At 37.8% G+C, this 25,266-nt stretch overlaps 1 protein-coding gene across 2 annotated transcripts in view; it reads right to left on the bottom strand.

Annotated features, from left to right (window-relative positions):
* Positions 1–1,008: 1,008 nt before the first annotated feature.
* Positions 1,009–25,266, bottom strand: part of LOC103047634 (lisH domain-containing protein ARMC9) — a 66,489-nt gene continuing 42,231 nt past the window's right edge. For both annotated transcript variants that reach the window (XM_007256796.4, XM_007256797.4), the window contains 3 exons: positions 17,463–17,538; positions 11,705–11,859; positions 1,009–4,296 (listed from right to left, as the gene is read on the bottom strand). In XM_007256796.4, coding sequence (XP_007256858.3) covers positions 4,274–4,296; positions 11,705–11,859; positions 17,463–17,538 — 254 coding nt within the window. In that variant the 3' untranslated portion in view covers positions 1,009–4,273. The remainder of the gene's footprint in view (positions 4,297–11,704; positions 11,860–17,462; positions 17,539–25,266) is intronic.

Below are 25,266 nucleotides of genomic sequence, written 5' to 3'. Positions count from 1 at the left end.
AAGCTTAGTGATATTAGCCTGTTATAGAGCAGCAAAAGTGTTGTAGTGTAATTAACCTGGTATAGAGCAGTAGATTTGCCTTAGTCTTATTAGCTTGTTATAGAGTGGTAAAAGAGTCGTAGTGTTATTAACTTGTTGTAGAGAAGTAAAACTGAATTACTGTTATTAGCCTGTTATAGAGGAGGAAATCTGCCTTAGTGTTATTAGCCTGTTATAGAGCAGCAAAAGTGTTGTAGTGTAATTAACCTGGTATAGAGCAGTAAATCTGCCTTAGTCTTATTAGCTTGTTATAGAGTGGTAAAAGAGTCGTAGTGTTATTAACTTGTTGTAGAGAAGTAAAACTGACTTACTGTTATTAGCCTATTATAGAGCAGTAAATCTGCCTTACTGTTATTAGCCTGTTATATAGAGGAGGAAATCTGCCTTAGTGTTATTAACCTGTTATAGACCGGTTAAAGTGTCGTAATGTTAATAACCACTTATAATGCGGTAAAAGTGGCGTAGTTTTATTAACCTGCTGTAGAGCAGTAAAACTGCCTCGGTGTTATTAATCTGGTGTAGAGCAGTTAAACTGACTTAGTGTTATTAGCATGTTATAGAGCGGTAAAAGTGTCGTAATGTTAATAACCTGTTATAATGCGGTAAAAGTGGCGTAGTGTTATTAACCTGGTGTAGAGCAGTAAAACTGCCTTAATGTTCTTAGATTGTTATAGAGGAGGAAATCTGTCTTAGTGTTACTAGCCTGTTATAGAGCGGTAAAACTGCTGTAGATTTATTAGCCTGTTTTAGAGGAGTAAATCTGTCTTAATGTTTCTTAGATTGTTATAGAGCAGCAAATGTGCCTAATGTTATTAATCTGTTACAGAGCAGTAAATCTGCCTTACTGTTATTAACCTGTTATAGAGGATGTAAAACCGCCTTACTTTTTAGAAGAATGTTCTAGAGCAGCTATGGTTGTTCTGAAGCTTTTAGCTCTCCTCACTTAAATCTAAAGAGAATGAATAAGAATTTGGATGAATATGAGTTTATTCATATCAAATTCATTACAATTAAAGTACAAAAATATCACAGTTCATATCCAGCAAAATTATTTACACACAGCAAAGCAAAAAAACAAACAAAAAAAAAAACCCACAAGCATTAAATGGTAATTTCTTTCTAATGATGCTTTAAGGCTGCTTGATTCTGCTCCAGTTTAATGGGGATGTTCGTCACTTTACTACACTTGCTGTGTTGTGCCGTGAGACTTCAAACTATTATTTACAAGCAACAGAGCTGTAAGACATATCGTTAGCAATATTAGCATACGCTAATTTAGCGTTATTATCGCTAACTGATTAACTGAGATTTTAAAGCATTCACACAGTAATAGATTTCAGTAATCTTACATAAAGACACAGATAGAGCAGCTTTTCAGATAAATGCTTAGCCTTAAGGCATATTTACACTTCTGTATAGCTGTAGTCTACATATACAACATAGCCTGATATGTACCTTGCCAGAAATGTACATACACATCACTCAACAGAGACAGTTGCAGCTGTGACTGGTCTGCTGAGGCTTGTGTTCCTGCCTACAGGACACATTCCCACCTTAGTTGCAGAAAATGCAGAGCAGCGCAAACACAAGAACGTACAAGTATAAACGCTGACAACAGCATAGGCTGCTCATAAGTCTATGCTATAGACTCTGTTTTGTATAAACAGGCTTTTTCTGAACTTTAACATCTCAGTTCAAGCTATCTGAATAAAAACTGGACAATTACATCTTCTTTACTGTAGAATTAAAGACGTTTTAGAGTTTCTGCAGATATTATCAATTCTAGAGCTGCTCATTAATAGTGTTATCGGATACAGGCAATTTAGAATAGAGACGGTTATGAGACAATGTGAGATATGTTTACACTTATTCTCCTCACGTTCTTATTCTTTACAAAATGACAATTCACTCATCCTGTGCTAGCGCACCTGAATTTTCTCAGTATCTAATTACCCAGCCTTTCATGACCTGGGTCAGGTGAGAACACATGTCCGCATTGTCTCAGGACCCTGGGGTTGAAACTCAAGCCGACAGGAATTAAAGAGATACTACAGAATTCTGCCCCACTTTATTCAGACAGCTCCACATAGCTAACCTGCTGATGATCAGGTTATACACAAATCTGATGTAGCTGATCTCAGTCGAGTGATTGACTGATTAAATGTTTGTTCGCTGAGAACCGTCCAGATAAAGTGTTTAAAATAAAATAATGAATCAAATAATGTTCAGGTGGCCATCATTTCCAAAATATAAAGGCAACAGGCATAACCAGCATGAACCAGCATTAAAAACTATAACTAAAAAATAATAGAAAACAATAAAAACATTAAAAACAAAACAATGCAGAACTTCAGCAATGGATTTTGTATCACAAATGAAGGTACTAGATATGTATACAAGTACAAAGTCAAGTCAGAATATCATGAAACGTCCATGTTTCTACATTCGCTGTCTATTTTATCAGCTTCAATGAGCATGTGATGGAGCATTTTTATTATATAGTCTGCAGTTCAACTGCAGACTACCTTATTATATATTATCCACCTTTCACCCTGTTCTTCAAAGAACAGGACCCAAAATGGGTCATTCTCACCACATGTGAGTAAATTATTCACAGCGGTGCTGCTGGAGTTTTTAAACAACTCAGCAACTGAGAATAGTCCACCACCCAGAACAAGTGTCCTGTGGGCAAAGTCATCCTGTGACCACTCATGAAGGACTAGAGGACTTGACTAACGCAAACTGTGAAGCAAAATCAGAGTTTCGGTTCTTAGACTTTACATCTAAAAAGTGAAGCAGCTATAGGTAGGAGTGTCTAATATAGTGAAGGACAGTTAGTGAACAGTTAGTGTTTAAGAACTCCAGCAGCACTGCTTTCTCTGATCCACTCATACCAACATTCCAACACTCCTAGAGTCACCGCAGTGCTGAGAATGACACACCACCCAAATAATACCTGCTTTGTGGTGGTTCTGAGGGGTCCTGAGCATTGGAGAACAGGGAGAAAAGCATATTATAAAGTACGTACAGAAACAGATTGACAACAAATGTGATTATATAACAACAATGCTCCTTTATGCTGAGTGAAGCTGATATAATGGTTAATAAGTGCAGACATAATGAAGGTAATCATAATATTCTGACTTTACTGTGTATCTATCTTTTGTAAAGTGCAACAGTAAGAGAAAGTGAGAGAGAGAGAGAGAGAGAGAGATGATTTGAAACAGAGGGGGAAAAAAGAGGGAGGCGAAAGAGTGAAAGAGACACAGAAAGAAAGAGGGGAATAAAAGGAATTAAATAGCAAAGACAAAAGAGTGAAAGAAGAGAGAGACAAGGAGGTAGACAGAGAGAAAAAGAATTCAAGAGCAAAATAAGCTCACAAAAGGAGCTTAAAAGACAGGGGAGGGAGAGAGGGAAGGAGAGAGAGAGAGATGACGAGCGAGAGCAGGAAGAAAGGAGTAAGGTGGACAGACTGGGGGCTGTGGATAGTACGGGAGAGAGACAGAGAGAAAATAACAAGAAGAACTTAAAAGACAGGAGAGAAAAAACAGGGGAGAGAGAAATAGTGAGAGAAAGAGAGACAACTGGGAGAGAGAGAGTGAAAAAGAAAGTTAGAGTTATACAGCAAAAAAAGAGCCCAAAAGACAAAAAGATGAAATAGAGTGAATGAGAATGAGAGAGACAATGGGATAGACAGAGATAAAGAGACAATGGGCAGAGAGAGCAAAAAAAGAAAGTAAGAAAAAAAGAAAAAAAATGGCCCAAAGGCTGAAGAGAGAGATAGAGAGATAGAGAGAGACAATTGGGAAGACAGAGACAACAGATATAGTGAGAAAAAAAAAAGAAATAATGAGGAAAAGAAAAAAGAGCCTAAAAGATGAAGAGAGACATAGACAGAGGGAGATGATATGGATAGAGAGTAAGGAAGAAAGTAGGGAATGAAAAGCATAGGAAAAAAAGGAGCCTAAAAGACAGAAAGAGAGGGAAAGAGAGAGAAAAAGAGAGCGAGAGATGAAGAGCGAGAGCAGGAAGAAAGGAGTGAGGTGGACAGACTGGGGGCTGTGGATAATACGGGTGCTTGTTGTGATTATTGGTGGAGCGTGTTGGGTTACGGTGTGGGGTGAAAGGCAGCTTTGTTCCTGCTGCCCCCGGCCGTGCGGCGCTGACCCTGATAAGGTGGCTGGATGGCATTACAGGAAGCTGGACGCTCCTCAGGAGACTCGCATTCTCCTCTTTACTTCCTGCTGGACTGGCTGCCTACAGGGAACAGGGAAAAAGACACCGTTCCATCAGAGCGGGAGTTACAAGGGCTTCCCGGAACCCCAGCACACACCAACATACACCCAACCGGACTACTTTAACCAGGAGCAGAACAATAGTCGTTAGGATTAAAGACCTAGAATTCTAAATAAAGAAGGTGAATGTCTGAAGTATCAGCTTTTATTCAAGTCAAGCTCTTGAGATGGCAGCAGTAATGTGGACAAGCATTGTCCTGTTGAAAAGGAAAGGGACATTAAGCAGGTCAAAGTACCTATTTGAAGACGAAGGTGATCTGCCATTGCTCCAAACAACCATGGCACCAGACCTGTGATTTGCATTTTTTATTTTCATTAAAAGCTGATGCCCGTAAGTTTTGAGATTTGGGGGATTTAGGGCCCTCTCTGGTGAGAATAGGTAATTGCACCGAGCATGTGTATAATTCGTTTTAAACTGGGCGGGTGTGATGCGGCCTCCTTTCAGAGCAAATGAACCTGATTCAAGGTTATTTTCAGTGAGAGAGAGAAAGAGAGAGCGCTCAGTCAGAAACTTCTGATGAAAATGTCTTCAGAGGATGTAAGAGAGTTATTATATACGGTTGTCAGTTTTGTCAGTGTAAATGAATGAGCTCCTGAGGTCTGAGTTTCCTCTTCTGAAGTCTCCCTCGCTCAACCAGCTTAGTAAAACTCGGAGTCGGATCCTCTTTTAGAGGCTTTACATGTGATATAAGTACGTAAAGACACGCGACGTGGCCAGAAGAACTCCCACGAAAACCGAAAAACCTGAAACCCCAGTTTTTAGAATTAATATATATTTTGTCCCTTCTCCACTCAGAAATGCAAAATAATACGGACTGACACTTTAAATATAAAAATGAATGTAGTTTTGAAAATGAGTGAATGAGTCCTACACAAGTCCAAACATTGGCCAGATTGTTGCCATGCCTGTGTAAGATTTGTTTAAATAAAAAAAATAAATAAAAATATATTTTTTATCCTACAGTGTTTAGGTGTAGCCAGGACCTCATTAGCATAATAGTTTAAGGTAGTTTAAGGCAACTAAGGTCCTGTTCGTATTTATAACATTTTCTTTGCATAACAAGGGCGCCGTGTTTAAAGTGACTGAAAATATAGTTTTTTGAAAATGCTCTACTGGGTGATGATGATTTACGAAAGTTGTCCATGTTTTGTGATTGGACAGGTAATTTAGCAGCTTTGTAAAAAGTATGACTTATAAAACAATGGAGAAAAAAAGCAATAAGCTGGATACATGTTTAAAAGTTTTTAAAAGTTTTCATATGTTTCATAAACCCTCCAGTAGACATAAACACTTTCTGTACTGCAAAACAGAAGCTTTTTTGTTGGAACTCTGCTTTGCCCCAAACTGAAATATGATCCAGTGTCTACACTACTGTTTGGATAGAACTGTTGCTAATGCAAATGTTGTTATATTACAACAAACAAAACTTCATGGTAGAAACTACTGTCTGCATGCGGAAGAGTTTTTACTAAAAAAAAGAGCAGTGTAAAGATTTAATTACAGATGACTCCCAGGGGAGTAGCAGACATGGTAAACCAAATAAACAAACCAAGCGACACTAACTCGAGGAGAAAGAGAAACAATGCTTGGTATGTTATGGTTAAGTTGGCAATACTTCACAATGAGAAGGGAATGCAAACAGGTTTATACAGCCCATGATCATGAGGCACAGGTGCAACTAATCAGTATTGAGGGGAAAATGTGTGAGAACAGTTCCTGGGTGGCTGGTAGAAAATATGATCTTAACACAACTCATTTCCAAACCACCAAACCTATCGGCATAGATACATTCACATAAGTCTTTGCTATTTAAACGATGCAGCTGCAAGGCATTTCAATAATTTAGCTTTGGGTGTAATATAGCAATGATCATTGCGATGCACCTTGTGCAGGGCTCTTCATCTTTATCAAACTGACTTTCTTGACAGGTGGTAAACTGTTGTTAAAAAACAGGGAAAACTTCTAAAACAGAAGCTCTTTTTATCCCAAAGATTTAAAGTTTAAAGTGCTAATGAGCACTGATATCAAAAAAAGGAGAGATTGGTGTGGCCTTTTGCTGAATTTCCAAGCTCAGCTATAATGTATAAAGCTAAAAGTTTGTTGTGCTCGGATCAGACTACACGATTTTAGCCCGATTTTGACCCGATTTTGTTGGTGCCGACAAATTGCATGCGTCGGATCCCAATTTCAGTGTCGCGAGCGACAAACCTTATTGTAGTGTGACACAGTCAAAGATCAGTAATTTGACATGATTGAAGCCATCTGAGCGTCCGACGGAAAGACAAGCATGTTAGAATTTTTTGTATTTTATCGCCTAGTTTGACATGCTCCGCGACCTGCTCCCTGACGCTGACCAATAGAAAGAGAGAGCGTTCTGTGGTGCACAGATTTAAACATGGTAAAAAGGAAGAGGTACGGTGCTAGTGCAGTTTCTCTGGACCAGCGAAACAGAAGAATAATCTAATAATCATCTAATAATCTACTTCATCCATGAGATATTCTGTTTACAGGCACTGAACCCTAAGTAGCTACATCTTTGCCATACCTCAAGTTCTCTCTGGAGTACACAAAGCATGTAATGTCCATTTGGGTCACTCAGGAACCCAACAGCCCACAGTCGCTTTTTCCTCTTTTTTTTTGTTTTTCTGAGCACAAAAGTGCTACCATCACCCAAAGGCTTCTGTAGCCATGATTTTTAGATTCTATGCTTCCCCCCATGATGACCTACGAACTCACGCGAGGACGTGGACGATGATTGCTCAGTGACTAACGTGTACGACACAAAACGAAGATAACTGCTTCTGCTTCTGACATAGTGAACATCACGAGAGACAAAATTGTTTTGTAGTCTGAGCTTGGCATTAGTGTTGAGAACATTTCGAGAAGCCATGCTGCTAAACCATTGTTGGACAGTTCAATTTATTAAAAGAAACAAATAAATGAAACATTATGAGACCTTCCTGACAGATGTACTGTGATTGCTCAGCATACTGATAATCAGCTCTGTATGATAAATGTAATGGCTCTGTATTGTACTCTCTGCTCTGGACACTAAAAACAGGATAACAGGCCATCCAGTAAGAGATCAAGTGTCAGGGGCAGCACTCTTTAAATGCAATAGAGAAAACACAAATTGGTTCAAAATGACAAGCAGACACAGATCACCACAGCCTGGAGCTAAAGCTGCCCATTTCCCACACTCTAGTATTTTATTTCTCCCCCGAGGGCCGCTTTTATTATTTGTGAGTTTCACTCTCTTTCTTTCATTACTAACTGTAGCTGTCTCTATTGTCCAGGGCAGGCTTCTACTCACGTCTGACATTAGGATTGGTGCCACTATAGGTTCATGTTTATTAACCTGCTCTATAGAGTCCTATTCTTTTGGCAATACTTCTCTGCAGGGACTACATGTGTGTGAGTGCAACGTCAAGTAGTCAGATGCATTCATTAGAAAAGAGTTTTCACAAACATTTGGACATATAGTGTACCTTAAAGCATTAACCTGTTAAAGTTCCACCTTAAAATAGCACTGGAGTTACAGTTTGATGCATATAAGTAAAGCACCACTTAAGGTGGAAAGGAAATGAAAAAAATGAAAGGAAAAGAAGCTGGTGAATAACTTTAGCTTTGAGTTTCGTTATAGTTTTACAGGGTGGTTAAATTACAAAAGCATGGTTCACGAGAGTTCTCATCGTTTTTGATTGGACAGACTTGTAAAACGATGGCAAAGAAAAGGCATTACACTGAATACAATTTTAAAAGTATATATTTTTTTGGAATATCCTGTACTTTAACAGCACAACTTTTGGTAACTTTTATTAATAGTAATTCTTCTAGATATTTTAGATATCCAACTTTAACAGGAAGGAGCCATTTGACGGAAATTCAAACCAAGCAAGTCATTTGAATGACGTTAGCTTTGAGTTTCTTTATGATTTCACAGGGTGGTTAAATTACAAAAGCATGGCAGACAAAGCCATATCTTTCTACTATGTTTTATACAATAAAGATTAAAAGACATTTAATCAAAACCCTTGAAACACACAAAGCTTCGCCGGTCTAACAGGAAAACTAATGCTGATTTATACAGATTGTAGGTATTAAATAGTTTTAAATAACTGATTTGCCATGAGAAAAAACTCAGTGTTCAAAAAGCTACAGGCCATCATTGGCTAGAACAAAGCAAAAATCCAGAAATAATAATAGTAACACTTTATTTTAAGGAACACAAATTAGGCGCTTATGAATGTCTTATTATTTGCTTAATAAAGCCTTAATTACACATTTCTAAATGATTTATTCACTCTTTATTAGGCTTCATTATGTGTAAGTGTTATTGGTGCTTAATTAGGGGTCTGTGATTAATTAAATATTTATTCAGTTCTTTTTTTTTTGTGTCTAATTAATGATGAACCAAACCTGACGTTAGAATATGGTACACATCTTAGTCTATTAGTGGCTTATTAACCCCTTATTAACTCAATAAACTCCAGCACAGCCATAACCTTGCCAGACTCACATAGATCAAACTGCTGCCAATTATAGGCTTCACTAATAACATGTAGAATTAGCTAATAGTTAATGCTTAATAATCTGTGTAGTTAACAGGGTGCTAACATAACTGTTTATTGTGCACTATAAGAACTAATACAGCTATTATTAATCATTTACACATAACAGACCGCTAATTAAGCACCAATAACACTTACACAGAATAAAGCCAAATAAGTAGTGAATAAATCATTTACAAATGTGTTATTAAGGCTTTATTAAGCAAATAATAAGACATTAATAAGCGCCTAATTTTTGTTCCTTAAAATAAAGTGTTACCATAATGAACAGTAGTTGTGCGGCGATACGTACAAATACTTGAGTGATTCTGCACGTTCTGTTACCCGAACCCTGCCTTCACAATCCCACTTCTCAGAAACTACAGAAATGCGACACTCATTACTGATACCAGCAGCTTAACACGCATATTCATGGGTGTGTATTCTAACAGAACACAAATGAATGAATACCTTATTCATCAAAGAGATCGAGAACAAACACAACCCGTGATTAGCGAGCCACTCTGTATTTATGGGCTGAAACCCAATAAGGAAGCTCTAGTTCATAAAAAATAGTCCAAAATGGTGCATAACCTGACTAAACCAGTTCAGAGTCGAGTTTGAATTCCTTTACCAACCAAAACTACACTGAAACAGTGACCCAGGCTTCAGTCAAGGTTCTCATAACAGTGGAATGGAATTTAGGTTGCCCTTTTCTCACCTTCGCACCAGGACTTTTCAATTCGGTTTGAATCAAAAGAGCAGATGGGAAAGGTACCGCAAACCATGGTCTGGACTAATCCTGATCCTGAGTCCCAATGGACTCAAAAGTTATGTGTTTTATGTGTTATGTGTTTGCGTGAAACCTGAAAGCCCTTTTTTTTAGATGATACTTTTTTAAAAGCCCTATCCGGACAGGATAAATTTCTCATAAATATAAAAATATCTTACACTTCTATTCAGTGATAAAACTATTACATCCGGTCTGCAATTGAAAAAAAAAAAAACAGCAGAACCAGTGAGTTTTTAGTCTTTCTTGGTCACATGACATTGTGTTCATAGCTCCTCCATTTCCACTCGCTGTTGTGTATACGTGGATCTCTGTGGAAACGCGTGCCCAAAGCGCAATTTCGGTGCGTAGCAGTGGACAAATAGCTATTTTATTAAACGCAAGGTAAAGAAACTCAGAGATGTCCGTCTTGAAGAGATTACTGCAATTCTGAGTCACCCCGTGACATTCTGGCACCACTACCCACCAAGTTTAATTCCTGTCAGTAGTTGATTCCTTCTGGGTGCAACTATTTTTGATGATGAATGTAAAGCTAAAACAAATTATAATGTGACCTGTGATTTCATACTTCTGATATGTACTGCATCTTCTATATTAAGCTCATATTGGTTTGCATGTCTGAGACCAATCACTCCTGTAGACAGGTCTTTATATACTGTATAAATATTGTGTGCAAATATAAACAGATGGAAGCATTAATCCTTACACAAAGTTAACATAAGCCACACAAATAAATGCACATGCACGGTTAAATGTGGCAAAACAAATACACTTGCACAAAAAGGACAATGTGATCCTTTATCATTGCTTCCCAGCACAGTATAAATAACTCATCGGTAAATAAAAAGAAGAAAAGCCAAATGGCGGATCATCATGGATGCTCTCAGAAGTTTTGAAGGGCTGATGTGAATGAGTATAGATGTGAAGGTATACTGCATATAGATGAGTATGTATTGGGATTTGGGACTTAAGTGTCAAGACTTGATTTGGGACATGGCCGCCTTGACTTGGGACTTCAGGAGTATCAAGAGTTAAAAATTCACTTGGGACTTGAATATAAAGACTTGAATCTGGATTAATTTTTATCGACTTAGGACTTGACTCTGGATTCACTTGTATTGACTTGGGACTTGACTCTGGATTTATTTGTATTGACCATAGACTGTGTATAGCTGGACAGAGCATCGTCTCTCTAAAGGTCGGGCGCCCCCTGCTGTTCAGTTTCAGAAAGCTGTGTAACCCCACCTATCCCCATAGGGTTCAATGGCAAAACAGACAACTTTCAATCACGTTTTTTTTTTTTTTCAATATACTGTAATTCTACCTTCATGATTTAAACGCAACAGCTAGTGTAACCTCTGCTTATACCGTCAAAGTTTTATATCCCCACAGAATTCGTTTTTTAAAACTTTATTCAGCTCTATTCAAAAAGGTGTGGTTATTGTAAAAGGGCTGGGTTACACCTAGCATGGGGTGGGACCAATGACTGTATGGGTGGGACCAATAACAGACCGTCGGCCTGTGACCTACTGTGATAGCTCTGTCAAGGCAGCCCTCTGGGGCGGGTTTATTCAAATGAGTAGGCTGTCTCTCCACAGTCTTTCTCCCTCCTCTGGTCTCTACTGCGCAGACTCGGGTATCAGGATCGCCAACATGGCGGAAGATTTTTGCTTTATTTTCATTGAATGAATGGGAACAGCAACACGGCGTCCATCTTTTTTAGTCTCTGGTATTGACTTGGGACTTGACACTGGATTCACTTGTATCGACCTCGAACCTGACTCTGCATTTGTTTGTATTGACTCGGGACTTGACTCTGTATTTGTTTGTATCGCCTTGGGACTTGACTCTGGATCTGCTGGTATCGCCTTGGGACTTGACTTGGATTTCTTGCATTGACTTGAAATTAGACTCAGTATTTAAGTGTCAAGGCTTGACAATTCAGTGACTTGGTCCCACCTATGGTATGGAAGATGTTGATAGGGTTAATAGGCAGTGTGAGTGAGTGTGTGTATATGGTAATACTTACTGTGAGCACTATGTGTGGCGCTGTTGGGTCTGCTGCTCTGCTGCGGCTCGCACTGGGAAAATTTGGGGCCAAGCAGGGGCAGTCTGGGTCGCCCTGCATCACTGTCGGGAGAGCGAGGAATCTTGGGTCGGGTTGCCAAGCCAGGGGCGAGGTCACTGCAGGGTGAGAACAGATGATTAGGCTTGCAAATCGGAAGATACGTACAGTACGTTTCACTGGGTTTTATTCAATTCTGTGTCCCTGTTTAATTTGAGATGATAGTGTTGGATATGGACAATATTTAATCAATGGAAAAAAAAGAGTTCTGAGACATTATTCCATGTTTACTGGTAACAGTCAGGGTACAAGGATGCATTGCATAATAGCGATGTTAACCTTCAAGCTCCAGTATAAAACAATAGAAGCAAACTTCAGACAAAACCATTTTTTAAATAAAAGAGTGAGGGAATGAGTATAAACACAATCACATAAAAAGCCCTCATCTCAGCAGAAATCCATCACATTATGAAGCAGTTCATTGGGAGCTAAGTGTCAGATTACAGGCTTACTAAGTCTGAATTAAGCTCCTCTGTTGGGAAAACTTTGTCTCAGTGAACAACAATACCACAGACTACAAAAGCCCACAAAGAATTGAGATCCGTCCAACCTGTTTTAACATCCGTGTTAGGAATAAGAATGGATACCAGTGGACAATGTAGCAAAAACAATAGTGTCACAATAATGGGAAAAAAAAGAATAGAAAAAAAGAAAAAAGAATTTCCTGATTATCTGGCACTAAATGTGTCATCAAATTTTGTTACACAAGCTAGCTAGTAGGGTACATTCATATAGAGCTTTTTACAACTGATTTTACCATGTAGCTTTACAGAAAGCTCCATGGTACCATAACAAAGAGTTAAATACAACATAAAATACATGACTGCTAGTAAGTGTCAATAGCAAGGAAAAAGTCTCTCAGAGCTGAAGGAGAAACCCTGGCAGGGACCAAGGCTCACAAGGGGGACCTATCCTCCTTTGGTCACAATACTTAACAATAAATAATGATAGAGTCTCTATACACTCACATAGGTCTAATATATTCAGCTGTTCTGATACAACTGTATCAGTTATGATTATTACAATAAGTAAACAAAAATGGCAGCAGGTCAGTAATGATGGTCTGCATGATTAAGATGACCATACGTGCTATTTTCCCAAAACGTGTCCTCTTTTTGGGCTCTAAAATTTGGTAAAATATCGGGTATTTCAAGTTCAGATTTTTTTTTTTCAAATACAGTGGTTTAAAAAAAACATTCATACCCCTTAAACTATTTAATTGTGTCAGCCTAAAACCACAAACATTTATGTGAATGTATTTTACTGAGAGGCCATTTTCTTGCCTCCAAGGTGAATCTCTTTCTTAGTCTCAGATCTTTTGTAACCACCAACAGATTTTCTTCCAGGATTGCCCTGTATTTAGCTTTATCCATCTTCCCATCAACACTGACCATCTTATCTGTCCCTGCTGAAGAAAAGCATCCCCACAGCATGATGCTGCCACCACCATGTTTCACAGTAGGGATGGTGTGTTCAGGCTGATGAGCAGTACTACTTTTTTGCCACACAAAACACTTTGCATTTAGGCCAAAATGTTCAGTTTTCGTCTCATCTGACCACAGAACCTTCTTCCACATGTTTGCTGTGTCCCCTACATGGGCAAGACTTACAACTGTTCTGTCCTGTTGACAGAATACTCTTGCAAGCCACTGTAGACTTGTTTAGACCCGCATTCTCACCATCCCAACTGATCTGGATCAGAGAAGTTATGAACGAGGAAAATAATTGGGATTTCTCAAAATACTCAACGTGATTTCTTGTTTCTGTATCAGCAGCTACATGCTTACATAGTAAGATACTCTATTTAGGCTGTGTGTGTATATATACATATACTAAACTTCTAATTCAGTACCCTAATCAAATTCAATGTACTTACTTTTTAAGGTCATAATAAGATAGGAACTGATCAATAATTGTGAATTGGCCTCCATGTATGTCTTTTTCATTTTGACTATTGTCTTGTTGATCTGAGACTGGTGTATCTATCCCTAACAGGATGGATGCTGGTCTTTAAAAAGAGGGATGCGATTCCAGTACATTTCTACTGGCTGACTTTGCATAATGTTATTTCCTTATGATATGATAAATCAAAAACAATGTAAATACCTATGAAAAAAATGAATGAATCGCATTTTATAGCTCTGCTAGCTATAAAGATGGTTATGGTGAACGGAAAGTCATCTGCATAAATAAGTAACTAAGTAACAACTCAGAAACCGAGTGTCTGATAACCTTTACCCACATGAAGACAAATCTTCATAAATTATGAAAAAAGTAGAAATAATTATACGTAAAAAGTATAATTAAGTATAATTTTTCCCCATTATTCCGTCATCATTATTAATATACTTATGAACCTGTAGAGGTGAGTGATATAATAATATGTTATTGTTTTAGTAAAATATTTAGGTACAGTTAGGTCTCTCAGAGTATTTTATGCCTGGATTTATTGTGATAAATGATATAATAGTCATTGTAAGAGCATTTTGAGAACTGTATGCCACTGATATAATGATAAATAATTAGAAATGCACTGAAACGAACATTTGTGGCCAAAACTAAAACCAAACAAATATGGAAAGCTTTATTATATCAGAAATGTTATATATGTATATATATATATACGTATATATATATATATATATATATATATATATATATATATATATATATATATATATATATATATACACATTGCATTAAAAAATAGCAAAACATTTTTAAAAATGCTGTTTTTATTATCGAACACAAAAAATGTTGAGCACTGAACTTGCAAATTGATCTCATCTTTAAAAATGTCATTCTATGGTATATGTTTTTGGCTGTTTCACTTATTTGCCCAAAAACGATGAATTGAATCTTTTTTTGTCAAACAATTTTAGTTGCTGAATATCTGGTGCACATGTAATAACAATGCAGTTACTTCCTTATAAAGATCAATGAAATTCTAATTATCAAAAAATATATATATTGTTAAAATAAAACAATTCAAGTTAATGACTTCTCCTCACTAAGTAAACACACTGGACAATACTAAGGCAAGCAAAAATGATTGACGTTACCTGCATATATTGTATAATAACTCCATAGGGGAATTATAGGGGCAGGTCTAATGACTATATATCTTTCTAAATAACATTTGAAGATCCCTTCTTTTAAGAGAGAATAGCCAGGTGTCACGTCTTTGCCCTGTTTCCTGTCTGTTCCCATGTTTCCTGTCTGTTTTCCCAGTGTTTCTCGTCTCCCTGTGCGTCCCCCAGTACTTTTCCATTCACCAGTGTCTATTTGTAGCTCCGCCCCCTCATTACCTGTTTCACAAGGTGTTCGTAGTTTCGTGTGTATGTTTCCTGTGTATATATAGCCCTAGTGTTTGTCGGTCTTTATACTAACCCCTGTTGTTCTGTACTTCCTGTGTTTGCATTCTCGTTTTCACAGTAATAGCCCGTGTTTATTTCTTCTTGTTTATTTCTTGTTTATTCCTTTATGTTCATGTTCCTTGCCCTGTTAGATTATTCTGTCATGTTTTACTTCCTCATTTATTAGCCTCCCTGTTTGTTCATCATTATCTCTCGGGCAAAGACGTGACACCAGGCCCCTAAACAGTTTCATTTGAAATGTTACATCATTTTCAAGCGTATTTATGTGTTTTCTGCCGGTATACACGCGGCACCCCTGCTCAGGACCTCGGCGGCGTGTTTGAAGAGGGCGAGTTTATTACAGCAGGAGGATTCAGGTTTTCTTCAGCTCAATCAGCCCTTTGTTCTGTGCTGGTTGAAAGGCATGTCACAGATGCACCGGAGCCACTGCTTACTCAAAGCTCCAATACTATAGCCTGCAGCCATTAACCATTTAAATGTTGTGGCTTAAACTTATGTGCCATTGAGTCTGCCCTGTCTTTTTTAGTAATGTGATTTCTCAGTGCTGTGGTCATATTCAGATAATGGGTCAAAAACATTATCTTAAAATCTAACAAAGCTGTAGGTAATTTTTTTCTTTTATTTTTTTCTTTTTATTTATAGCATTACAAACAGAATGCAAAACAAACAGAATGAAGACTTTAAATTTAATTATTTAACATGAATATGTAATTATTATTTGGTGGTTACACTTAAAACCACGAGGAAAATCAGTAAAAAGTAAAAAAAAATAAAAATAAAAACTTAAAGAAATGGTTAATGATCAGCTCCTCTTTCAGAGTATTCAGGCTAGAGGGGGTGAACAATTTTACAGCCCCCCAGTCTGACCAAGCAAAGCAGGATAACACAAAAAGTGTGTATGTGTGTGTGTGTGTGTGTGTGTGTTTGTGAGAGAGCATCATAAACAATCAGGGCATAAATACAGCTGAAATGAATCTTCTGAAACAATAAGGGTTTGTATTCGGGTTCAAACCCGAGCTCCTCATCTGTCTGTAATTACTGAATTATTCAGCAATTCACTAACAGTTATCAGGATCCACTAAGAATTAATAAATAAGTGTATTAGTTTGTATTTACTTTGGGGTTTTTAATAAGAACTATGATGTTTTTTAGTATCCATTATGAATTGATCTGTGTCTATTATGGGTTAGTCAGTAATTACTTTGATTTTGTAGTGTCCATTATGAATTATTTAGAGTCTGATATGGGTTAGTGGATAAAAAAAATCTGAGTAATTATTAACTAACCCATACCAGACTCTAAATAATTCGTATTGGATAAAAAACATCAGAGTAATTATTGACTATGAATTATTTAGTGTCTGCTATGATTAGTAACTTTTATAACTTTTTAAGGTTCATAGTGAGTTATTCAGTATTTACTATAAATTGTATGCAGCATCTACTAAGAGTGATCCTGTATTTACTAAAAAGTATTCAGTGTCTACACAGGCCATTCTGTAACTACTATATATTGTCAGTATCAATTATAATTGATTCAAGACCTACTTTTAATTGTTTAGTATTTATTACGAATTATTCTGTATCTACTATGATGCATTTTAAATTATTTGGTATTTACTGTGAATCTACTAAGAGTTATTCAGTATTGACAATTAATTATTTATAATCTATTATGCACTTTTCAGTATCTACTATGAATTATTCAGCATGCATTATCCATTATTTAATATTTCATGTGGATTATTCAGTATCTAAACTTTTCAGTTACTACATTAAATAATTAGGGCTGCAAGATAATGGACACTTGGTGTTTTTTCTGCAAATGATTTTAAAATATAAAAACCAATAAACCATAAAACAGATTTCACCAGACAACGATCCAATTAATATTCCACTCTGTGTATCCAATATTGGAATAAAATAAACAATTGGGGCAGATATAATCACAAAAGAAAGTACACACCTCACAGTTCCACATATATTTGATTATATATTTTTATGAGAAAATACCACAGAAATGAAACTTTGAAAAACCTTGGAGTACAGAACAGTGGGAACTTCATTGCAATAACAATGAAGAGAAGTTTTGCGATGCAACTCTAGTCTATAATATTTAGAATCCATTTGAATTATTCACTAATCCTTCCAGTTTCAAGCACACCAATCTAACCACCAATATATTATACATTTATTTATTTTTATTAGTAAAAAACACATGATTTGCCAATATCATTTACTGTATGATACTTGTGTGTCTGTGTTTACAGAGGGACACTGACTGACCTCTGTGAGTGTCCGTTGATGCTGTGTGTGTCAGGCGGCCCCAAAGACTCCTGTGACGAGCGCCAGCACTCAGAGTCTACAGAGGAGAAAACACAACCATTTAAACATGCAGAGACACACACACACGCACACACACACACACACACACACACTTCTCACTCCATTGACATCATTAACACACACACTGCACCGTAAGGAGCTGCTTTGGTGAGGGGGTGTGAAGCACAATGCAGCAGAACTGTTACAGCAGGGTCAGTAAGGCCAGAATACACAGATTATTATTACCTTAGTAAAACACACTGAGATACTCATTAATTACAGTACATACACCATTTTATCAGACACACCAGCTTTTTTCAGTTTTTTTGTTAATTTGTTTTCCTTAACGGCACTCGTAGTTTACTATAAAATTTGTACACTGTATTTTGTAAAATTTTTGTCAACTGGCCTGACCTGGAGAGTTTAAATGGCACAAATAAAGGGGATTAAAAAGGGGTGTTCTAAAACGGTGACTGGTAGTGTATATACAGCTCTTAGACCTCTTACAAATTATGAGTTTCTTTGATTTTACCAAATTGAAAACCTCTGGAATATAATCAAGAGGAAGATGGATGATCACAAGCCATCAAACCAAGCTGAACTGCTTGACTTTTTGCACCAGGAGTAAAGGCATTATCCAAAAGCAGTGTGTAAGACTGGTGGAGGAGAACACGCCAAGATGCACGAAAACTATTAAATACTAGTGTTATTCCACCAAATACTGATTTATAAACTCTTAAAACTTTATGAATGTGAACTTGTGTTCTTTGCATCATTGTCTGCAAATAAGTGCTCTATCTTTATTCTACACATTTTAACGTGGAATGGAAGATTCTGTTTAAACTCCTAAGTAAGTCTGTAATTAGTTATGTAAAAAAAGGCAGAAATTGTCACCAGCAAGATGAAAAAAATATTGATGAGACTGTGTTAAAATATTGTGTTAAAACTGGTCTGCTGCAGAAGCATGAAGTGTTAACCACATTTAGCAAGTCCCTGTTGGAGGAGGGGGACGGTCGAGTTCCAATTAAGTGAGAATGTAATTCACTAGAGCTCCTTGTGAATCTTAAATTAGCACCACTGCAGCCCTGGGGTTTCCTGTACTGAGAGGAGCATTATACTTAATGAGCCACTGGAGTGGACAAGGCTGTGGTCATTACAATGAAAAAAAAGACAAAAAAAAAAAAACACTGCTGCTGTGAATGTACTGCTTCAGATGTCTACAGCAGTTCAGGATGAAGAACATGAAATAATTAGGGTTGTCAATTTTAAAGCGTTATCGCACACAATTAGTTTGGAATCAGTAATGTGATATATTATTTTTATTTTTTTAACAAATTAACTACGCCATCAAGTTTGACCTCAAATTTCGCTCTAATCTGCCCCACCCAGCGTTGCTGGTCAACCTGACGCTGGCGGACCTGCCCATATATAAGACTGGCTCATATGCGCATGGCGTAGGGGTGTGCGCGCGTCCAAACACCACACCTGCCACTCATTTGGTCAGTAGGTCTTGCTGCCCGCATGGTGCATGTGCTTAAAATGTAAAACTCCTTACAACCTGAGAGCTCAGATGTTTACAATAAAGTAAAAAAAAGTATATTAAATTTGTCATGCATTCTTTATTCCAGCATCCCACGTTGGTTTTTATCTCCCTTTAAACATACAAGTATATACTAGTATTTTAATCGACACCACTAATATAAATATAATTGCATTTTATGTTTCTTACATTTATTATTTTATTTACATTTTAAATACCCACTATGAAAACTTGCAACTTTAGAAGAACAAGTACGAATAATCACAGTTAATCACAATAAATTTTTAATCGATTGACACCACTAGTAATAATATTTAGTGCTTTAAAGCAATGTAATATGATACTCAAACTTTCAGTACTGTCATTTTAAAATGCAGTTTAATATGAAGCAACAAACTGCCATATTTGCACTCTAAGTGCCTTTAGTGTCAGTAACTTTTTTATTTAAAGAGCTTATAATACACATTGCCTCTCTTTTCAAATAAAAATAAAGTGATGTGGTGTGTTAACACCAGAGGTGGAAAGTAATGAATTACATTTACTCAATTTACTGTAATTAAGTTTTTAAAATACGTAATTTTACTTTTACTCAAGTACATTTTGACACAAGTAATTTACTTCGCTACATTGAAAAACTCCCAATTACTGAGTAAAAAAATAAAATGCTGGGGCAAAAAAAAAAATCAATTGTCTGAATTACAAAATAAAAACATGTAACTAGCAGTTAAAGCATAGCAATGGCCAGTTAAAAAACAATAATGACCTGTAAAACTAGAAAATTACAGTTTATAGTCACATATATAACCATAACTTTTGGATCATAGAAACCTATACCACTTGTTCTTGAAATTGTTTTGTGGGGTGGTCTGAACAAATACTGCCTGAAAGATCCAAATTATTATGTGGAATAATAGTTCATTAAAAACAATTTAATTCACGATTTGTTGTACTTTTTTACATCAAATAATTAAAAGTAACTATGTAACTTTTACTCAAAGCACATTTTAAATTGAGAACTTTTTTACTTTTATTCAAGTAGATTTTTTTTATTTTTACATTACATTACATTACATTACATTACATTTGGCAGACACTTTTGTCCAAAGCGACTTACAATAGTCAAGTACAATGTAAAATAAGTTTAAAGGTAAAACATCTTTGGATAGGGATAAAAGGAGGTCAAAGGGGAATAATAGGATAGAGGAGTGAAGGAGGGGAAGAAGGAAATGAGGTTAGAAGTAGTTAGTGTGTTAGAGGTGTTAAGAGAGTAAGTGCTCTTTGAAGAGCTCTGTCTTCAGGAGTTTCTTAAAGATAGCGAGAGATTCTCCTGATCTGGTAGTGGAGGTAGTTTGTTCCACCATTGGGGAACTCTGTATGAGAACAGTCTGGATTGCTGAGTGTTTGGCAAAGCGAGGCGACGTTCATTGGAGGAGCGCAGCGGCCGGGAGGTAGCGTAAGCCTTCAGGAGCGAGTGCAGGCAGGAAGGAGCCTGTTCTGTCATCACCTTGTAGGCGATTGTAAGAGTTTTGAATTTGATGCGAGCATCAACTGGTAGCCAATGGAGCTCAATGAGCAGCGGGGTGACATGTGCCCATTTTGGCTGGTTGAAGACCAGACGTGCTGCTGCGTTCTGGATCATCTGGAGTGGTTTTACTACACAGGCCGGGAGGCCAGTTAGCAGGGCATTGCAGTAGTCGAGGCGTGAGATGACGACCGCTTGCACCAGGAGTTGGGTGGCCTGTTGCGTCAAGAACGGTCTAATTTTTCGGATGTTATAGAGCGCAAAGCGGCAGGATCGAGCAACTGAGGCCACATGGTGCGTGAAGGAGAGTTGGTCATCAACTAGAACACCCAGGTTCCTAGCAACCTTTGTCGGTGAGAGAGAGAGAGAGTCGATGCTTATAGAGAGGTTGTGTTGAAAAGATGGTTTTGCTGGTATAACCAGAAGTTCAGTCTTTGAGAGATTTAATTGAAGGTGATGCTCCTTCATCCATGAGGATATGTCAGAGAGACACTGCGATATCCGTGCAGAGATTGAGTGATCTTTAGGTGAGAACGACAGGTATAGCTGGGTGTCATCAGCAAAGCGGACAACGTGTGAGCGGACAACCTGACCAAGAGAGGTGGTGTATATGGAGAAGAGAAGGGGTCCCAGTACCGAACCTTGGGGAACCCCAGTGGATAAGGAGCGGGCTGAGGACAGCTGTCCTTGCCACGACACCTTGAACGAGCGCCCAGTGAGGTACGATCTGAACCATGACAGCACATTGTCTGCGATCCCCATGTTTGAGAGTATAGTTAGGAGGAAATCATGGTTGACTGTGTCAAATGCGGCCGAGAGGTCCAGCAGAATGAGCACTGAGGACTGACCTGCAGCTCTGGCAGTTTTCAACGCTTCAGTCACAGACAACAGAGCCGTCTCGGTAGATTGTCCTTTTTTGAACCCAGATTGGTTCTGGTCCAGAAGGTCATTCTGGGAGAGGAAGCCAGAGACCTGATTTAAAACAGCTCTTTCTAGTGTTTTAGAGAGAAAGGGTAGTAGTGAGACCGGTCTGTAGTTGTCAACCTGGGCGGGGTTGAGAGAAGGCTTTTTAAGCAGTGGTGTCACATGTGCTTGTTTGAAAGCAGTCGGGAATACACCAGAAGTTAAAGAGGCATTGATCGTGTGAGTGATAGCCGGAATGATTGCAGGTGCGATAGTTTGCAGTAGGTTTGAAGGAATTGGGTCAAGCGGACACGTAGTAGGACGGCTACGTGTTAGGAGAGCCAGTGTCTCGTTCTCAGTGAGAGGAGTGAACGAGGAGAAAGCAACGCCTTCGGTGGAGGGACACCGGGCAGTAGAGGATGTAGTAGGACTGCTACATTGTGCATCAGTAAACTGGTTGCTGATGGCCGCCACTTTGCCAGTAAAGAATGAGGCAAGTGTTTCAGCCGTAAGGCATGTAGCCGGAGGAGGAGGCGGAGGGTTGAGTAGTGATTTAAATGTATCAAATAGTTTCCGGGAGTCTGTGAGAGAGCAGAATTTATTGTGATAAAATTCAGCTTTAGCAATAGTGAGGTTGGCTGAAAAAGAAGCCAGGAACAGTTGGTAATTTTTTAGGTCTGCTTGTTTTTTGTTTTTTGTTTTTTTGCCATTTTCTTTCGGCAGCTCGGAGTTTGGAGCGTAGTTCCCTGAGTGTGTCATTTTTAAGCCATGGCTGCGGTTTGTTTGAGCTAATGGCTCGAGATGTAAGAGGACAGAGGTTGTCCAAACAGGAGCTTAGTGTGGAGCAGAGAGTGTCAGTGGCATCATTTACATTGAGTGATGAAAATGAGCCTGGTGGAGGCATATTGTCAGTCACCAGCGAGGAGTACTGGTCTGCTGAGAGATCTCGAAGATTTCGGCGGAACGAGACCATAGTAGGAGTAGCTGTGGGTTTATTTGAAATATGAACATTGAGTTTCATAAAGTAGTGATCTGAGACGTGCAAAGGAGTGACAGTTAGAGAGTCGGTGTCACAGTTACGAGTGAAGATCAGGTCTAGATGTTTGCCAGCTTTATGTGTTGGAGGGCTGGGGACCTGCTCCAGTTCGAAAGACTGCATGAGGGATAAGAAGTCTGTGAAGCTGGTACTGTCATGGTGGATGTTCATATCCCCTAGAATGAGCATGGGACAATCTTGCTCGGGGATAGAAGACAGTAGCATGTCAAGTTCATGCGTGAATTCGCCCATTTGTCCAGGAGGACGGTAGAGAACAATAATGGCAAGTTTTGCTGGAGTATTAACCAGTGTGGCATGATACTCAAATGTACTGAATGTGTTTGCAGGTAATAGTGGAGTATGTTTTAAGCCATTAGCGATTAATAGGCCCGTTCCACCTCCTCGTCCAGAGAGACGAGAAGTGTGGGAGAAGGAATAATAATTGGAAAGAGCCGCCGGAGTAGCAGTATTTTCAGGTTTGATCCAAGTTTCAGTCAGTGCCAGCAGTTGTAATGACTGATGATTCGCATAAGAGGCGATAAAGTCTGCTTTATTAACAGCCGACTGGCAGTTCCATAGCCCAACAGAGCCCAACAGAGCTTTTACTTAATTACAATTTTTCAGTACTTTTTCCACCTCTGGTAAACACTATTTTAAAGCATACTATACATTTATCAGCTTATATATAAAAATACTAAGCTGTAAACATTATGAAAAGTGACAGTCTCTATGTTTTGGGGATTTGGAGATTAGAGGAGATTTAGAGACCTCTCTGGTGAGAAAGTGTAATTGTAAAACAGAGCATGTGGAAGGTTTTTAATGCAGGTTTATGTAAATAAATTGCGGTGTAAAAGTATTATTATTTTTTTTATTTTTTTTATTCAAAAACTTCTGTTCATTCATTTATGAAAAACGGTCGAAATGCAGAGAACACCTACCAGACCACCTGCATTTAACTAAGCAAAAAGGTAAGAATCTCCTATAGGAAAATTATTGCATGGGTGATGATGTTTTAGCTGATAACACATTATATAACTCTAACTGATGCAGTGAGTAGCTTCTCATTTGTTAAACAACCATGTGGAACTCATCTCTTTCAATAGGGTCACATTATTGGCATGCATCATGCAGAATAAAGCATCTAAGGAGATTACTAAAACTACTAAAATCGTGTTAAGAAGTGTCTAATGCATTACTAAAAAGTGAAAGGACAGTGGGGAAACATCATGGTCATCATGGTGACCTGTGAACATCAAATCCAATAATAAAACAACAACAGAAGGGCACACAAACACAGAAGGGAAATTTAATTTGAGACACTTATTTAAATATATGCAAATACATTCTAATAAAATTTTACACCACATATCCTTCATGACCGATATATTATTAAGGAAATGGTGAACTCATTTGAATCCAGAAAATTCAATGCTTTCTTTCTGTGCGTTGGTCTCCGACCATGCCCTGCCCACGGGCGCTGGAGAATCAAAGTGAATCATGTCGAGAAAGGCATCTGGACAGGAAGCCTCTGTACAGAGCCAGCCTGACTTAAAGAACAAGGAAATTAAATCGCCTCAGCAAAAATGGGGACTTTATCAAAAAGCAAGCAGTGACCTCATCCCCCTCAGACGTTATTCAATCCCAACACTGAGACGCTTGGAGAGCGAGAGCAGGCATGCTTTATGTTCTGGATACAGCCACGACAGCCAATGTTTTATATCTCAGAGGGATGCTTGTCTAACATTGCAAACAAACAGTGGACTTAAGGCCTTTTCACACAGAGTACAACATTTTTTGGACATAGAAACATAGCTATATTTAATTTAATTTAAATAAATTTAATTCAATTTAACAGATACACAGCTCTTGAAAAAAAATTCCCAAATTAAAAACCTCTGAAATATAATCAAGAGGAAAAGATGGATGATCACAAGCCATGAATTGCTTGATTTTTTGCACCAGTAGTGGCATAAAGTTATCCAAAAGCAGTGTGTAAGACTGGTGGAGGAGAACCTGTGATTAAAAACCAGGGTTATTCCACCAAATATTGATTTTTGTTATTTTAGCCATTACTCATTTTCTGAAAATAATTATTAAATAATTAAATATAATAATTATATAATAAATATATATTTTGTTTGGGGGCAAGACACTAAACAGCTCTCATGAATGCTCTTGTAAGTGTCTATTCTTTTAGTTTCTCTGCTCATTGTACTTTCTGCTCCATTTGTCCTTTTTCTCTTCTGCTGCTGCTTTCAGACTTATTTGTTTGGTCTACAACCATGAAGATGGTTGCTCTGTTGCTCAACAGAGCTCAGTTCTGATTGGTCAGCCTGGTTTTAACAAATCTCACAACACAGTACATCAAAGAGGTAAAGATTACAAAATTTCAGCAGCATTGCAGTCAGTCAGTTTCAGACTCATCATGTTTGAAAATCATGATTAATACACGTTTGGTTTTGAAACCTGACGAAAATTAGTCTGCAAAAATCAGACAAAGTATCAAAGGGCTAGACTGTCAGTTTCAACAGGTATGTGACTAAACTAATACTTTCTTCAAAAAGCTAAATAAACCACTTTAGAAATATGATTTAGCATGAACTGGAGCTGGGCGATATGGCCTAAAAAAAATGGTAGTTTTTTTTTTTTTTTTTTTAATCCGATTTTCGATTTAAATCGATTTTTTTCCCTACTAAAATTTCCTAAAAGTCGCTAGAAGTCGCTAAATGACGTCATCGCCTAATTTGCATAATACATGTTTTTG

The sequence above is a fragment of the Astyanax mexicanus genome, chromosome 16 (assembly GCF_023375975.1).
Source record: "Astyanax mexicanus isolate ESR-SI-001 chromosome 16, AstMex3_surface, whole genome shotgun sequence".
Lineage (NCBI taxonomy): Eukaryota > Metazoa > Chordata > Actinopteri > Characiformes > Acestrorhamphidae > Astyanax > Astyanax mexicanus.
Note: the sequence above shows the minus strand (reverse complement) of the source record. Positions and strands in the feature narration are given on the sequence as shown.